At 44.9% G+C, this 18,271-nt stretch overlaps 1 protein-coding gene across 1 annotated transcript in view; it reads right to left on the minus strand.

Moving 5' to 3' along the window:
* Positions 1-4,331: 4,331 nt before the first annotated feature.
* Positions 4,332-18,271, minus strand: part of HERC3 (HECT and RLD domain containing E3 ubiquitin protein ligase 3) — a 107,815-nt gene continuing 93,875 nt past the window's right edge. Inside the window, exons 24-26 of the mRNA XM_075544022.1 lie at positions 8,511-8,694; positions 8,199-8,301; positions 4,332-6,011 (exon numbers count right to left, since the gene is read on the minus strand). Coding sequence (XP_075400137.1) covers positions 5,803-6,011; positions 8,199-8,301; positions 8,511-8,694 — 496 coding nt within the window. The 3' untranslated portion in view covers positions 4,332-5,802. The remainder of the gene's footprint in view (positions 6,012-8,198; positions 8,302-8,510; positions 8,695-18,271) is intronic.

Raw genomic sequence — 18,271 nt, forward strand, 5'->3', positions numbered from 1 at the left:
TAAAACTGGGGCAGAGATCTGCTAGGCAGTGAGGGGAGGAACTCTCTCTCTGGAACAGCTAGGTCATCTAAAGAAATTAGTGGTTAAGGGGAAAAAAGGAAAATATCTCAGACAAACCAGTGTTTTCTTATTTTTCTTATTTTAAATCCATCCATCCGTATGTCAAGCACATTTGTACATTTGTTACCATCATCATAATTAAAACATCTTCTTTCTACTTGAGCCCTTGGTATCAGCACCTCATTTTTCCTCTCCCTCCCAGACCCCCTCCCTCATTAGCCCTTGATAACGTATAAATTACTAATATTTTGTCATGTCTTATACTGTCCAATGTCTCCCTTCACCCACTTTTTGTTTGTCCATCCCCCAAGGAGGGGGTTATATGTAGATCATTGTGATCGGTTTCCCCTTTCTACCCCAACTTCCCCTTAACCTCCTAGTATCCCTACTCTCATTATTTATTAGTCCCGAGGGGTTCATCTGTTCTGGATTCCTTGTGTTTCCACTTCTTATCTGTACCAGTGTACATCCTCTGGTCTAGCCAGATTTGTAAGGCAGGATTGGGATCACGATAGTGAGGAGGAGGAAAGATTAAAGAACTAGAGGAAAACTGTACATTTCATCAGTGCTATACTACACCCTGACTGGCTCATCTCCTCCCCTCAAACCTTCTGTAAGGGGATATCCACTTGCCTACACATGGGCTTTGGGTCTCCACTCTGCACTCCCCCTCATTCAAAATGATACGATTTTTTTCCTTTGATGCTGATACCTGATCCCTTCAACACTTTGATCACACAGGGTGGTGTACTTCTTGCATGTGAGCTTTGTTGCTTCTGAGCTAGATGGCCACTTGTTTATCTTTAAGCCTTTAAGACCCCAGAGGCTATATCTTTTGATAGCCAAGCACCATCAGCTTTCTTCACCACATTTGCTTATGCACCTGCTTTATCTCCAGGGATTGTGTCAGGAAGGTGAGCATCATGGAATGCCAGTTTAATAGAACAAAATGTTCTTGCATTGAGGGATTACTTGACTAGAGGCCCAATGTTCTTCTGCTACCTTAATACTAAACCTATACATATATGCACATCGATCTATTTCCATATATATATATATATTTATATATGTACATGACTACATTTAGACCTCTATAAATGCCCTTTGTCTCCTAGTTCTTTCCTCTATTTCCTTTTACTTTCCTCTTGCTCCAATATCATGTTCAGCCTCCATTTGGGTTTTGGTAATTCCTCTCGGCTACATGGTCCTTGATCAAGCCTTACCAGACCTCCTACACCCTCCTTGCCATCAATTTTGGATCACTTGTTCACATGTCCCTTGGTTTGTTAGCACCCACTTCCTTTCCCTTGCCTCCCCCTCTCCCACATACCCCCAGGTCCCATTGTTTTCTCCTCCAGATTGTTCATCCATCCTATCTTATGTAGATAGACCTGCAGAGATAATAATATGCACAAAAAACAAGACAGAAAAACAAAGCAACAAAAGAATAACAAAAAAACACCAATGATGACAAAATGCTTGTCAATAGTTCAAGGTCTGTTTGTTGGCCTTCAGGAGTGTTTTTGGGTCAAGTATGATGAGGTCCCATGCCCTTGTCCCAAAGTCTATTTTTTGTACTCCCTCAGGACTTCCTTGCTCTAATCTCCTTGCTGGGCTGTTGCACACCCTTAGAGTTTCCCCTCAGTGTGGTGGGATCAGATCAGGCACAATTCCACCACTGTGTCTCCAGTGTTGTCCCCTGTAGGGCTATGGGTCAGTAAGGGATGTCGTGTCTCATAGTGGGACCGGCCATATGGTTCTCCCTGTGCATTGGCTGCTCTGAGCAGGGATATCATCCTCAAGGCTTGGTGGATCATGTTGTGCTCTACTCTTCCTTCCCCTTCATTTGCTCCTATGTGCTCTGATCAGACATGCCCCTCTCCCCGAGCTGTAGCTTCAGTGCGGTCCTCTGGAGTAAATTCTTCTGGGTGGAGGGGGGCTGTCCACATAGTTGGGATTGGGGCCGACCCCTCAGACCTCTCTATTGGTTCTCTGCTTCATGTCACTAACCAGTGTTTTAGACATAGATCAGAATTTCATCCATGCAAGAAGCATTGACATGGCTGCCTCTACAGTGTGTCAGGCACTGTACTCCATGTTGTAATCTCATAATTTTAATGCTCACGGAGGTGGTGCAGTGGTTACACATTGGGATGCTCACCCCACGGCCAGCAGTTTGAAACCACCAGCTGCTCTGAGGGTTCTCTGAGTAGGTCTCTCTACTCCTGTGAAGAGCTACCCTGTCCCGAGGGTCACGATGAGTCGGAATTGGTGGTATGGGAGGGAACTGAATGCCAAAGGGGACCCTGAAAATCCTCTGATCTAGTCTCTTAAATTCATGCATGAGGATTCTGAGGCCCTGTGGCAGTTACATACCATATATACTCAAGTATCAGCCAAGGCACCTATTTTTACCACAAAAAACTGCATTTTTAAATGTGCTGAAAAACTTGGCTTATACATGAGTACATATGGTAATCTTTTGTCAACTTGTGAAGGAGTGGAGTCTAGTCTGTCAATTAGGTCACAGTTTGATGGCCTCGTTTTGGAGACGCTAAGGAGATAAATAGATCACTGGAGGCCAGATTCGCTCACTCCCTGAGAGACATTACTGATGAGCATGAGCCTGATGGAGCTATGTTGATTCAGCCAGAGCCTTAGAGGTGGAGGAGCCACGTGGGCTCCATGCCAATACTAAGATGCTTCTACTACCACTGTATCCACAAGACTTCCCACCCACTGGCCTGTGAGCTTCCTGCACTGGTGCCATTGCATGTGTTGAGTCTGAAGAGAAATGTATAGACTGGTACTGGACATATGGGCTAACATTGGACTATGGACTTGATCTGGACTGGGCTGAGATGTTTTCTTAATGTACAATTACTCTTTATATAAGCTCCTTCCTATACAAATGAAAGTCTGTGAATTTGTTTCTCTAGTCTACCCAGACTAACACAGGCCCAGTCCCTTAAGGTACCTTGCTGTCTATTCCATCTGAAATATGACTGAGATGGTATTTTTTCTTAAAATCAGAGTGACGTCTCATTACTACCCCACCCTACCTCAAGGTTCTGAACTTAAAAACCAAAACCAAATAAATAAGTTTGCTAGGTACCAATTAAAACTACAAATCCTTATCCTGGCTCCACAGCCCCAGACTACCTTTGCTCGCTTTACTGATCCTCCTCCTCCTCCTTTCTCTATTGTCATTGTTGCTATTGTGAGGTACCATGGAACTGGTTCTGATTGTAAACTGGTTCTGACTTGGAGGGACCCCTGTACAACAAAGGAAGCCCCGCCGAGCCAGCACCATTTCACCATTGTTCTTATGAGGAGCCCACGTTGCATCCACTGGGTTGATTCACTTGTTGAGGGCCCCTCTACCAAGCACGATGTACTTCTCCGCGGTCCAATCTCTCCTGACCACGTGTCCAGTTGATGTGAGGCAACTAAGTAGTTCTGCCCATCCTTCCCCGACAGATGTATGTTTGGGGCAGTCTGTGGTAGTTTCCACATTCACCGCGGGCATCACATTTCAAACACCTCTTGTGGGGTGGGGGTGGTCTTCCTTTTTGAATGTCCAAATTCCAGGTGCACACATGGCTGTGTGCTGAGCATGTAATCAGAGAGAATGGATTCTTTGAAGAGGAGTGCGGCATCAGGGTTGGAGAAGGCGGAGCAACAGCCTGTGCTGCGCAGACGACACGACCTTGCTTGCTGAATGCCGGGAGGACTCGGAGCACTTTCTGGTGAGGATCAAGGATTGCATGTGTTTTGTCAAGAAAACAAAAATAGGTGACATGACGAGAAATGGACAAAAGATTGACTTCTTCAAGGATTTCGTTTTGCTTAGATCCACAATCAATGCTCATGGAAGTAGCAGTCAAGAGATCAAATGATGCATTGCGCTGAATAAATCTGATGCAGAAGACCTCTTTACAGTGTTGAAAAGCACGGGTGTTACTTTGAGGGCGAAGGTGGCGCATGACCCAAGACACAGTATTTCAGCTTTGATACTCCCATCAAAATATTGCTGTCCCTTCCTTAGAGATGCCTAAGGCCTTTCACTTCCCATGCCTCTCCACCCCTGGTACTCCTTAGAGATCCTACCCATCTCTTCTCCCTGCCTTCGGTTCTGCCCTTCTGCTCTCTGTTTCTCTAGTATTTGGTTCTTTTTGGCAGAAACCAAATTGGTGAGGTGGTGTGAGTCAATGACTTAATGCCATGACTAGAAGCAAGCTACCCATTCTGATAAAGACAATAAGAAATCATTTTAAGTTAAAACACCAAATTTATTGCATAATATTGAACTATTTGCACACACGTAGAAAATAAACATTTCATATAACTGTATATCTTCTTTTTAATCTTGTATTATAAAGACTGAAAAACTACCAATTTAGCAATTGAGATAAGTTTAAAAAAGAAAAGGCAAAAATCTACAATCCTTCATTGAAATTTGATGCTATAACATGGTTCATAAATACTCTACTTCATATAAATAAGTCTTTTCTCTAGTGACTAGGAATTTAACATTAGACTGACGAGTTCTTTGATCGTGTAGAATTTTCTGATCCCATAGTAGGAAAAGCGGCATGTCATTATTTTAGAGATACGTGTGTATATATATTTAATTCAAACACAATCCCCGCCCCCTCTGAAATCCCACTGTAAACAAACGTTTCATTTCTGATCAACAAAGTCTCCATAATGAAGAATACCCTTAAGTCTTAGCAAGTAGGGAAGAGGGAAAACAATCGTTCAGTGGAAAGTTTGCAACGTGAATCGAGAGGGAAAGAAAACAAGACTGCGTGCGCCCACGAGGAGGAGAGGAGGGCCCGAGAGCAGTGAGAAAGGGCAGGCGGAGCCGAGGAAGGAGCTCCTCCAGGACAGGAAGAACAAGAGAAGGAACCAAAGAGAAAGCGGCAGGAGACAAAGAGTGACAAGAACTTATCATTTCTAATTTTTTTTTTTTGGAGAAGACATAGAAAAATGAACTCGATTTGTCCCCAAAGTGAGCTAATGGGCAGGCTGGGGGAGCCTGTCCCTCCACCTTCTCGTACAAGGGACACGGCCAAGCAACACGAACCTTCGGCTTGGCTGTGACTGCAAACTAGTCCGCCCATTTCAGGGCACAGACTGCTCTCAAGAACGCCCTGCTCCCTGCAAGAGAGATGTGCTCCTAAAGCGCCCCCATACCTCCTCCAGGAGCCACCCACTTCCTGGACCCCGTCTCAGCCTTTTGGAACGGGATAGTCCTTGCCTCCTCTTGTGGGACATGCCAAGCCACTGCCACGGACGCAGAGAGGAGACCTCCTGCGCGCGCAGGTCAGAAGGGACAGACCGGCTGGTCAAAACTGTCCTTGCAGAGGGATGAGAAACTAAGGGATGGCCAAGGAAGGAAGTCCTGTGACGAAACTTGGGGACCAAGAAAAGAGCCTAAGGAGCCACTGCCAACTTAGCGCTCAGAGTGCAAGGTAGTCACGAGCGCAGGAAGCACTGGGTACTTGGTGAAAAACCAGAAAGGCCCGGACAAGGGCCACTTCTCACCCCATCCCCAACGCTGGGTTTTGCCCAAAGGGTTACTGCCCACAACCCCAGAACCCACATCAGCCTGGCTCAGGATTCAAAAGCCCCTAGCCACTTATGCAGTAAAAAAATAGCAAGCACTCCCGAGGATGTTCTGCACAGGCCTCACTGTGGACACTGAGGAGGAAAGGGGCGTCTGAGGCCGGCGGGGGCTCAGGCCAAGCTGAACCCCTCATAGTTGTCCAGGGCCTGCGTCAGCCGAGCGCGCAGGGTCTCTTTGCTGCTGTACTTGGGAAGGTCGAGAAGGTTGTAGCAAGTGTGGGCCACTGGCAGGTACTCCTCGCCGCTGGCTGTGGACTGGATGACCACCTGCAGGCTCGCCATGCCGTAGATGGGGATCCTGTCACTGCCCGTCAGGAACACTGTGGAGAAGGAGGGGCAGCGTCAACAGCCCTGCAAACAGCAGGTGCGCCTGGCTCCCTTCCCTCCAAGGAACAGATCTGGAAGCATGACACCCTGTGGCTCACATGAGAAGTACAACGACATCAGATGCTGACACCAACGGAATGCTGCTCAGAATGTCCCCAATTCAAAACTCTGCTCCTCCAAGGGTTGCCCGCATCCATGTGATGAACCTTCAAGACTTTATTTTGTAAAATCCACAAGGAAAGGGAACACTGACATGGAGGACAAGAGGCAGCACTGACTCAGGGGAAACGGGGAAGATGGCCAACTCTAAGACACAGACGTGTCTGGTACTGGCCCGTCCAGGACGCCTTTCGGTCTCTCGCCAGAATGTGAACCCCAGGAGACGGTACCGACAGCACCTTACACACTGCACTCTCGTGGCGGGCACCGTGGCTTGGCAAAAATCCCCCTCACTGCCATCTAGTCAATGCCAACCACGGCCACCCTATAGGGCGGGGCAGGACTGTATCACTTGAGGGAGCAGAAATCCCCCTCCTGCTATGAGGGGCCGGCTGGTGGTTTCCAACTCCTGACCTGGCAGACCGCACCCCGACGTGTAGCACTTGCGCTACTTTGGCAAAAAATAGGAAAGGAAAGAAAACCAAATATATGCTTGCTCCTGTTTTCGACTGCTAGGCAAACATTCTCATCGGTGAATGGCTGGAAATTCCTACAATGAAATCATTAGGGACACAGCACTTTCAACTAACCTGCCACTACCTGAGCCTGCCACGCAGGAAGGGTCTGCCCAAAATCTGGAGCGGTAACTCACGTTTCCATGCATCTTTATGCTCTTTGGATGCGGGGCTCGGATGACTTTTGGGGAGCTCCCAACAACACGAGCTGGCTTTTCTTCATTAAGTGCCATAAGCCGACAAGTTCATTTGACCTGTCCTTCCTCAGTTCCTCCCACCTGCTGCAGCCACAAGCACTCTGTGGACATGGCATGTAAATGGAGCCATAGGAGATGTGGTGGCTGGGTGAAACCCCAGAATCAATGGCTTCTCAGTAGCCCATATGACTGGACAGTGGTAGGGTGGGGGTGGGGGCTTCTTCCTTAGGAATTCTTGTTAGAGCGCCACTTCCTCTCCTCTCTGTCCTGTGTGTGTGGTAGCATCTAGAGGTGAGTCCTCCATTAATATCAATCTCTGTTCAGTTGTATAAAGCAGAACAGACTGCTTTTCAGATCCTGTTTGTTGGTTTCATATGGCTGGAAATTCTACCCTGTTTACCGCTAATTTCTGACACTGGTTACACATTGACAAAAACAGAGGAAAATTCCAAGTTTTAAACACCAGACTCCACTCCCCTTGCCAGATACATCCTGCTCCTCCTCAGCCACTAGGTGTCACATGGCTCCATATACATACCTGCCCACAAAGTCCAACTAAGGCTGCCGTGGTTGGGAGGAAGTGAGGAAGGACGGCTAGTGAGCATACGGTGCTTTTCAGAGTGAGCGACATGGATTGCAATGACTGTGGGGATAGCTCATGCCTCTGAGAATATATTATGCACTGAATCGTACACTTTAAAGAAGTGGGCTGTAGGGTCTGTGAACTAATATCTCAATCAAATGTTATAAAATCATACCTCCCTGATGGCCTGATGCAGAGGGCTTAAGTGGAAAGCAAATGCTTTGAGAGTGATTAGGGCAAAGAATGTATGGATGTGCTTTATACAATTGATGTATGTACATGTATGGATTGTGATAAGAGTTGTATGAGTCCCTAATAAAATGTTTTAAAAAAATCATACCTCCCTGGCTCCATCCACAGTGGGTATTTTGTAACAGGTTTAATCGTTTAGAGGGATAAGGGAGGTTGATCCAAATAATTAGAGTTTGTACATATGAGACTTAAAGAATTTGAACATATAAGATAATTGGCATTTTTAGTATTATTTTTGGGCAATTGAAAACCAATGAAATATTACTTCTGTTCTTTCTCTCATATAATCCCTCCTGTGAGGCAACAAACATGGAATAACAACAGTAGATGCTGTGCTTGGGATTTCATCCAGACATAAAAACATAGCATGTACTAAACTTCTCATACTTTTTATTATTTAACAAAGTTTAACCTTCATGTATCATACGCAAGACTAAATGTGGGCAAATACCATGTTGCGATTATTAGACGTACAGAGAAATTTCTTCTTCTTTTCCAGTGGAAACTCATGAAATGTTTCCCAAAATAGCCTCACCGTTGGGTGTGCGACTGAGTAATCTCCCTTGTAGATGGCAGTCTGTCCAAAAAAAGAAAGAGAAAGGTATCTTATGGGACGATATTGGCTGTTCGCATACTGTTTGCGTCCTAGATGAAGACGTGTGTATGCAAATTCCGGCAGCCTTCAAACCATACACAACTCGAGGTCCTTTCCAAAGAGATGGGCTCAGGGCTTCCAACCCAGGGTGCGGTCCCTTCCCCATGGTGACGGGGCCACCCGGTGCTTACCGCTTCCAGTTCTTCCCAGTTGTAGTTGCTGTTCCCCACCATCATGGCCCTCAGCTCTGAAGGCTGGAAGAGCTCCAGTACTTTGCCACCGCACACCTTCAGGAAGCCGCTGGAGAAGGCCGTGTACCCCTCGTGAACTGAGATTTGGAAGATATAATTCACGTAAGCTTCCACAAAGTCCTGCCTGCCGGGAGATCAAAGACATGGAGTGTATTTAACCCAGAGCCCTGCAGGACATGCAGCTCCCCTTCCGGACAGTATTCGTGTTGCAGAGGTTGGGCGTCATCACAAATGGAACTTTCATTGAATTCTCACACAAGGAGGCAACTCAATAATTCATCATTTATCAAGGGGTCACGAGGGTGGAGGTGGGAGGGAGGGGGATGGAAGAGGAGCTGACACCAAGGGCTCAATAGAAAATAAATGTCGAGAAAATAATGATGGCAACATACATACAAATATGCTTGAGACAACAAGACCCGACCTGAAGAGCCCTCAATAAAATGTTTTAAAAAAAACCAAGATACTACTTGTTTAAAAGTAGAAGGCTAAAGACTGGTCCTATGCTACTTCCTCTCTCCTCAGAAACCACAGAGTAAAACCATCCCACATATTCTAGCTCTTAAGACAATTTGAAAAGCTAAAGCTCAAACCCCTTCGTTTCATCTTTGGTAAGCACCTTCTCAAACCATGGTCCCAGGCTCCATATTACATGGACCCCACAATGAGTCCAACGTAAGCCATGACAACAGAGTATTACCATTTCAATCCATCCCAGAGGCACACGTTTCAAAGTCAGGGAACACCAATGATGGGGAAGATATGGGACCATGGTCTGCTCATATACACAGTGTTCTCTTTCCCACCCTCTCCTTATACAGTGTCCCCCACTGGGAACAGGTGGGGATCTCAGAGAGTGAGTGCAAACACCAAGTCTGAGTTGTGACATATAGATTTAAGTAAATAATGTCTCATTTTTAGGAAAGCTGGAATTGTCAGTACCCTTGGACCCAACTACTCTATTGCCACCTAAGTAACCCAGAAAGACACTCACACTAGTGCAAAAGACAGCAGACAAGTACAAGATGGTCACGGCAATGTTCTCGTAGAGATTGGGGTAGGACTGGGAGGTGGGGCCTTAAAAAACAAACCCAAACAACCCCTTGTCATTGAGGGGACTCTGACTCATACTGATCCAATGTACAACAGAGCCAACATTGCCTCGTCTTGTGCCAACCTCACCACTGTTGCTGGGTTTGAACCCATCGATGTAGTCACTGCCTGCTTTTGTGCTGACCTTCTACTTGACCGAGCTTGAGGTCCTCCCCCGGTACTGACCCCTCCGGATCACAGCATGTGAGAAGAAGCCCCACCACCCTTGACTCTAAGGGTGGAGTATGCTGGCTGCACTTCATCCAACACAGCTTTGTTTGTCCTTCTGGCAGTCCATACCAAAACCAAACTCACTGCCATCGAGTCAACACTGACTGAGAGCCATCCCCGCCTGTGGGTTTCTGAGACTGTAACTGTTTATTGAAGTACAAAATCCAGTCTTTCTCCCACACAGATGCTGGCGATTTCGGCTGGCCAACCATGTGGATCCCACCCAGCGGGTCGCCACTACACCAGGGCGCCTATAGTACTTTCAGTACTCCTTGCCAATAGCACAATTCAAATGCATCCGTTCATCTGAGGCAGTTGACAGTAATATGACCTGGTTGGGTGAGGCACGCCTTAGTCAGCCAAGTGACAGCTTGGCTCTTTAAATCTACATAGGTCTCTGCAGCAGAGTTGCCTTGTGTAAGACATTGTTTGATTTCTTGACTGCTGTTTCCACGAGCATGGAATCCAAGTAAAATGAAATCCCTGACAACATCAATCTTTTCTCAATTTATCCTGATGTTATCTGTTGATTCAGTTGTGAGGATTGTACTTATTTTTTCTTTGAGCTGAGTTGCAATCCATACTGAAGCTACTGTCTTTATTTCCACTTGAGTAAAACTGGCTTAAAAAAATGCTTAAAGGTAAGAAAGTAGCCATCTAGCAGGGAAACAAGAAAGTCCACATGGAAGAAGCACACCAGCCTGTGTGATCACAGGGTGTCCACGGGATTCAGAAGGCCCAAAACAAACAACCATTTCAATGCAAATGAGGGGGTTCAGAATGGAAACCCAAAGCCCATCGGTAGACAATTGGACATCCCCTCACAGAAGGGTCCACAGGAATGGATGACCCAGCCATGGTGCAATATAGCACCAACAAAACACACATTTCACTAGTTCTTTAGTGCTTCCTCCCCAATGATCATGACCCCAGTTGTACCTTACAAATCTGGCTAAACCGGAGCACGTATACTGGTCCAGATAAGAGCTTTGACACATATAAACCCCCCAGGAACAATCATAGGAGTAAAGATACCATGAGGGAAGGGAGGTGGGGGGAGAAAGGCCGAACTGTTTGCAATAATCGACATATTAACACCCCCCCAATACACAGAGGGATAAACAACAGAAATGTGGGTGAAGGGAGACAGCAGATCAGATGGTGTAAGGTATGAAAACAATAATAATTTTTAAATTGTCAAGGGTTCACAATGGTGGGAGAGTGGGAGGGGGGCCCAGTAGGGGGAAGAGGAGCTGATACCCAGGGCTCAAGTGGAAAATGTTTTAGAAATAATGATGGCAACATATGTACAGATGCGCTTGATACACTTGTATGGATTGCTTTAAGAGCTGTAAGAGCTCCCAATAAAATTATTTATTAATAAAATAAAATACTTTTTAAAAGCAGCCCAACTCAGCACCAAGTTTCAAGATCTTTGAGATGGGAACGCTGAACTGTCCACTTTGCAATGGTGACGTGCCATCAGAGACAGCGGGCTCCTCACTATAACTGGGTTCAAATCCTAGCTCAGCCTCCTCGTAACCAGGCACGGTGGGCAGCTCGGTCCATCTATTCGTGATCAGTTTCTTCTCCTCATCGAGAAGACAGGGCTAACACTCCTCCTTACTCACATGCTTTGTGATGGCCACATGACCGAGACAGAAGCCAGTCTAACAGTGCAAGTGACAGCTCGCAAGCACTCAGTGCACTTGAGCTAGCGGAGCTACTTGCTGTCATTGCCCTGTGCAGGACACAGATACTGCCTGGGGGACAGTCCTCCTCTCCTCCAAGTCACCAAACGGAGAAAAGAGATAGCACGTGACCATAAATCTAGGATTCCTTGTTACCAGAGGGAGATGTAGCATTTAACTTCAAAACACAAGAGATCAATAAAATATCTTGCTTCTGTTTCCTCAATATAAACACAGGTTTTGAATTCCCCTCAACATGCATAAAAGACTTTAAGGCGATTTTTTGAATACACATAAAGGGTATGTCACCTTCACACCTGGATATCCTAAAGGAGGCACCAAAGACTAACATGGCTCAACCTTAAAGAATGTGAGAACTCATCTTCCATTTCTCTTAAGAGTCAGAAATCCCCTGGAGCAAACTGGACTGTTTCATTCGGAAGGGGCGTCGCCAATGGCAGTCCAGACAACAAACCACCAACGGGTCAACTGAGTCAATTACAGGAGTGGAAAGCCTCCTCTTTCTCCAGCGGAGCACCTGGTGGTTTCAAACTGCTGACCTTTTGGTTAGTAGCTCAATTTGTAGCCACTGTACCACCAGGAGGTGATATTCTAATGACAGTGGTTAACTAAAACAGCAATTCCAACAGAAGGAAGCATAATAGAGACCATGTAAGCCAGATGAATAGTTTAACAATATGATTATCTAACGGTAACCAAAAAAAGAAATCTGCTAAAATTTAAAATTCATTTCTTACATGTAGGAATAATGGGCAGAGAAAGAAGAGGTTATCTGTTCCTGAAAAGAGTCACGGCCTTGGAAGCACTGTGCAGGGTCACTGTGAGTCAGAATCGACTAATGGCAGTGGGATTTAAGAATTGCTAGGTATCGTATAATCAAAATATAATGCAAAAGTCTCTCTTCATAGTAGCAATAAGGAATTTATATATTTCTAAAAATCTCTAATGAAACTATATAAAGGCTAAAACAAACAAAGACACAAAGGAATGTAAAACAGACCTTTGTATGTGAGGAACAAATATCCCCAAAGTGCCTATAGGTCCAAAATTCAATTGCTGACCTAACACAGCTCCTATCAAAACTCCAACTGCATTTTTAGGATAAAAACCAAAAAACTCCCCAACAGGATTATGGAAACAATTCAACTGTTATCTGAGACTACAGACATTTACTGATTACTGGACAGAAAAAGGCTAAGTATAGAAAAGCTAGGGAAATAACCAACGGCCATGGTAACACAAAATTAAGAAATTATAAAGATTTAAGCACATACACTATTCCTTATGTCCAAAAGCAAACTTAACAGGGAATTCAATCTGCCATAAATATGGATGGCCAACGTTTACTATTTAAGTATGAAGACTTCGTGTAAGTCCTCTCAAAATCATTTAGGAGCATTGGGAAGAAACATCTGCAAATGCTGCCTGGGATGAGAACACATGATCCTGAAGGGGGCAGCACTAGATGAACCAGCAGACGGTCTCCTCAGGCAGTCTCCACACTCAAAACCAGTTGATTCCACCTCACAGCGGCCCTGGAGGACAGCGTTGCTGTGCCATCGTAACGATGTACTGATTTCCACCATGTCCTAATTTGGTAGACCGTCAGTCTGTTTCCTGTGCTTCCTTGAAGTACTTATTCGATCATTTCTTAGGTGGCCATTAAGCTTATGTACTAATGTGTATGTGATACCCTCCCTTTGTTGTTCAAGGCAGGTCAATCTCTATCACTCATAAGCCAATTTTAATCCGTGATAGGCCAAAATGAGCCAAGACAGCACAAGGGAACTGTCAGGGGCAACAACGACAGTGGGAAAATGCATGACACATCCCACATCTGATTGGCACAGAGTGACTGCAGACAATGGCAGCATGCTAATGCTCAGTGTCCAAGCCCGGCACAGTCTTCCTCCTGGCATGAGGGTTGACACTGCATGACCCACGCGTGTACACACACACAGTTTTTTCTTAAACCCCCAAATATTTCAAAGGTAAACAACAGTAGAGTGGGTTAGTGTTTTGTCAAGTAGTGCTGTGTAGCCTCTTTGAGTGAAATAAATATAAACCCTAAAATATGATATAAATAGATACTGTAAAAATGAGATCTAATTTCTCATTAGCAAGATTTTTTATTTTAAAAAAGAGAGATGTAAAGATGAAATGAAATAGGCACATGCAATTTTAATGAACAAATGAGTGGATAACAAAATATGGGCCCTCTCTGTAGTCTCTAACCTCATCATCCGGGTCCCCTAAAACTGTAGCCTGCGCCCCATTCTTCTCTACCCGGTCCCTGGTCAGTAGCGCCTCTCAGCTGCTGACCGCTGCTCCGGGTGGTCCCGAAATAGCTCGAGACACTGATAGAGGAGGACTTCTGCAGCTGGATGGCCCCCGTTCCTGACCTCACTTATCCCTAGCTTCCAAACCAGCACCATCTCCAGGGACAAGGACATAGCAGCCAAGTTCATGGGGGCCAGGCACCCTCTCTGGAGCTGGGACTGACTGGGGCTGTGTTTGGGAGCCTCATCATGGGTTCTGCCGGGAACCCTGGGCTTGGCCCTCCGAGGCCAGAGGCCTCTCTCATCCACTTCACCACCTCCCATAGTTCCCGGTCCATGTCTCCTCTGCCCTACATGTCCCTTTCCCTGAACCTCCGTGGGCAGCCTGGGAAAGTCATCAGCTCAGTGTTTGATAGAAGGAAGACAAATAAATACTGTATTAAGGAAAAAATACTCCAAACCTAAACAAATATAATATATATCACCTTGGAATATTATTTAAACATAAAAGAAATGAAATTCTGATGTGTGCTACAACATGGTTGAACTTTAAAATCCATAAACCAGATACATAAGAACAAATATTATGCAATCCCACTTATAAACTGTCTAGAGTGGGCATATAGTTATTAGTGGTTTCAAGAGACAGAGAGAAGGAGAATGGGACTTACTGCTAAGCGTACTGCTGAGTTTCTGCTTGGGTAATGGAAAATGTTTAGAAAGGGATAGGGGTGTGGTATAGGTAGGTTTATTGTGCCAACCTGGCCAATAAACACATGTGGGATTAATAAAGTTGCAGTTTAATTGAAAGGCAAAGAGATAAATGGCTCAGGGAGCCTTGCCTTTCTGTCTCTTGCTCTCTGATGATCGGACCAGTGTGCGGCTGCCTTAGCTAGTTCTCTGCCTCAGCTAGTTCTCTGCCAAACTACACTACATGTGGGACACCTAACCCATGGACCGTTTTGCTATAGTTTGAGGTTGCTTCGAGACCTGCTCCCCCACACTGCTGGTGTAGCCATCATTTGAGCTGGGGACTGTCAGAACCAGTCATCTGGCTGACTGTTGGTGACCTAGATTGCTCTAAAGAAGACTCAGCTGTCTGATTCCTTAACTTGGGACCCAGCAGGCCCCATGAGTTGAAGGACTGCCAATATATTAACTGTCTCACAGAAGTGAGTTGAACTGAGCCCCTCTGTACTGCTCTGTGGACTAATTAGCTGTTTATTTATTTGTGTTGTGTATATACTCAGGGTGACAGCAGATATGGTAAAAGTGGAATGGTGACACAGGGACAGTGACAGAGAGAGAGGAAAAAAAGTACCCTAAGAAAAGTCATTTTATAAAGGACTTATAACGATACAGTTATAAGTCCTGTCAAATAACCTCCTCAGTTGCAGACCATACCACAAACTCCCCACGCTTACACTCCATCTGTTTCCCCTCCTGGAATATCACTTGCACACACAGCACTGGGGTGACTGACCAAGTATGACTACATCTGAATTTCCTCCTTCCTAAAGCTGCTTGGCTATTCCACTGGTAGCTTCTGACAAGCGATACATATTGCTACATTGTCTGAAGCCACATGCAAACGCTAAGGCCTCCTTTGAAAGCAAAGACTAACAAGTACATATTGATCTGCATACATACACGCTATAAAGTTACCACTTAAGCTAGAAGGGAAGAGACATAATCTGGGCCAATTAATATACTTTATGATCTGTTGTAAATTTTCCAATACTAAAGACATTTTACAACTGTAGGGAATTATAAGCTAATAGATACATATATCCCTGGGGGGGGGGGGGGAAAGCCATTTGCTGTTAGCAAAAGTACCAATGTTGCCTAGATAAAGAAAGGAAATTGCTTCTTGCTCCAAGTGATCTTATCAAGCATGGGTTTTGAGCTCGACATTTACTTGAAGCAAAGTAGCCACTCTATTAGGTTCCTAGAGTCACTATCAGGCTATCCTCTTAAGTCTTTTATCTTAGATCAGCAGCTTCTGCAACATTTCATTGAACGCTTTTACTGTAGCTCACACTGTTCCCAAGCCTGTAGTTTGGGAAGCAAATAGTTTGCTAAAGAGTCTGGTTGGTGTGCATGTCAGGAACTTACTGAATATTCCATTAGACCACAGGGGCATCTAGCTGTCTTTAAAAACATTAAGGGATGGAAGAAGAGGTCTGATAGTTATTATAGCCTTAATAATTAAAAAGAACAAACTTAGAAAAGTAGGCCAACGTCGATGCCTCAGACAGAAGGAAAGTTCTGTAGGATCTGCCTGCATCCTCTATTTGCCAGAGCAATCCAATGAAAACAAAGTCAATCAGTTTTATTTAATTTCCCAACATATTTACAAATAGCACCCAAATTCTTTTTATCTGTAACTTTTTGTATATTAAATTAAACCTTGGCATATTGGCATATGTGCTGGCTTCTAACCATAAGGTCAGCAGTTCAAAACCACCGGCCACTCCATGGGCGAAAGATGGGGCTTTCAACTCCCATGAAGAGTTACAGTCTCAGAACCTCACAGAGGCACTTCTGCCTTGTCTCCTGCGGTCACTATCATTCAGACTCAACTCCATAGCATGAGTCTGGATTTTCATTTAACCCTGTAATCGCTTCTCTTACTCATACGCTTTCCAAGTGCAGACTATTTATCATCCCCCTCTTCCAGTGGATCTCATCAGGAAGCCCTGACTCTAGTCTATATGCTAATCATCTCCAAATCTCCATCTCCAGAGTCTACCTTTTATCCCAATTTATGTATCTCTTCTAAGAATGCAGATTGTCCCTGTCCGGTTTTTTATTGGTTTTATTTCACCACTTCCTTCTATATGATTCTTGTTGGTAATTACTTCAAATACACTGGGGATGGAGGTTACATAAATTAACAAGGGAAATAAAATATTCAAATAAAGCCTCCTCTCTTGAGATTCAGGTAAATTCTTAACTCCAAACACAAGAGCCCACCGACACTTCCAGTCAACACACCCCAAACGGAATGCCATTTCCTTCATATCTGCTCTACAGTCTGTTACCTTCCTGTCAGTCATTCAGAATAGAGACCCGTTATCACTGCGACAAGCCTCTTATATCATCCGACTATAAACATGGAGACTCTCCACCTTAGCATCTCAATGGAGCTTCCTGTTGGTAAGTCTATCTTTGTATGGCACCAGAATTATAGTTCTAAAATAGAAATCAATCATGTCCCCATTTAAGGTCTTAACAAGCCCTTCTCTAATACTACGAAACATAATCACCATCCATACACAAACCTCACACTACAGTACTCCTCATTCTCTGTGTGTGTGTCTAAAATGTTCTTCCTCCATTTGCAGGCTTCAGAGTTCAGTAAACGGGTCCAAGGCTCTCCCCTGGCTCCACGATGCCTGGCTTATAACCCACTCATGTTCATCATCATCTATTGCATTGGTTCCCAAACTTATTTAGCTTGCTGCCCCCTTTTCAGGAAAAACAAAAACTAAAAACCTGTGTGTACCCCCCATGCCGGCAATTAAAACTTTTGTACTACAACCCATGATCTATGATAAGTATAGGTACCGGATTCTGCTTTTGCAGCCCCTTCTGGATCATTGCAGTGCCCCAAGGGGGCAGTACAGACCACTCTGGGAACACTGGTCTTGCAATCGTTCCCTTACAGGGCACATCCCGGTTCACTTTGAGATGCTCGGGGATAGGTCTTGTTCCCCTGCTATACCCAGCACACAGTAGGCACGCGGCGTTTGCAGATGAATTAATATCACATCACCAGTAATCTCACTTGTCATTTAATAAAATATTAATAAACCCTGAATTTTTTCTCTCTCCTCCAAAGGGATAACACAAGTAACTTGAATGTCCTGAAAAATGAGATGTGTTTGAATTTCCAAAAAGCCGAGAGAACAAGTTAATTATTCTCCTGTAATAAAACATTCATAGTCATAAGCATCTTTCTAACATTTATTATATGTACTTGTTCATTTTGGTGTCAGGCATTCTTGTAGATGCTAGACACTCTTGTTCCGTGCTAGGATCTATTTCCTTCAGAAAGGCTCCCTGTAGATTATCTCTCTCCCTTCTCCAAACCAGCCCCAAAGGCAGATGGGCTTCGTGCCATCAAGTCGTTCCAGCCCAGCGTAAGCCCACGCACAACAGAAGGAGCCGTCCCCCAGCCCAACCCTCACCGTTGTCCTATGTCTGAGCCCATCAATGCAGTCACCATGGCGATCAATCCTGTCGAAAGTCTTCCGCTTTTTCACTGCCCCTGATACTTTATGAAACAGGATGTCCTTCTCCAGGGACTCAGGTAGACCATGTGATTGTGTGTGGCTAAGTTGTGTGCCTAATACAACTATTACTAAATCCAGTTTACAGACGA

Source organism: Tenrec ecaudatus, chromosome 3 (genome assembly GCF_050624435.1).
Source record: "Tenrec ecaudatus isolate mTenEca1 chromosome 3, mTenEca1.hap1, whole genome shotgun sequence".
NCBI classification, from domain to species: Eukaryota; Metazoa; Chordata; class Mammalia; order Afrosoricida; family Tenrecidae; genus Tenrec; species Tenrec ecaudatus.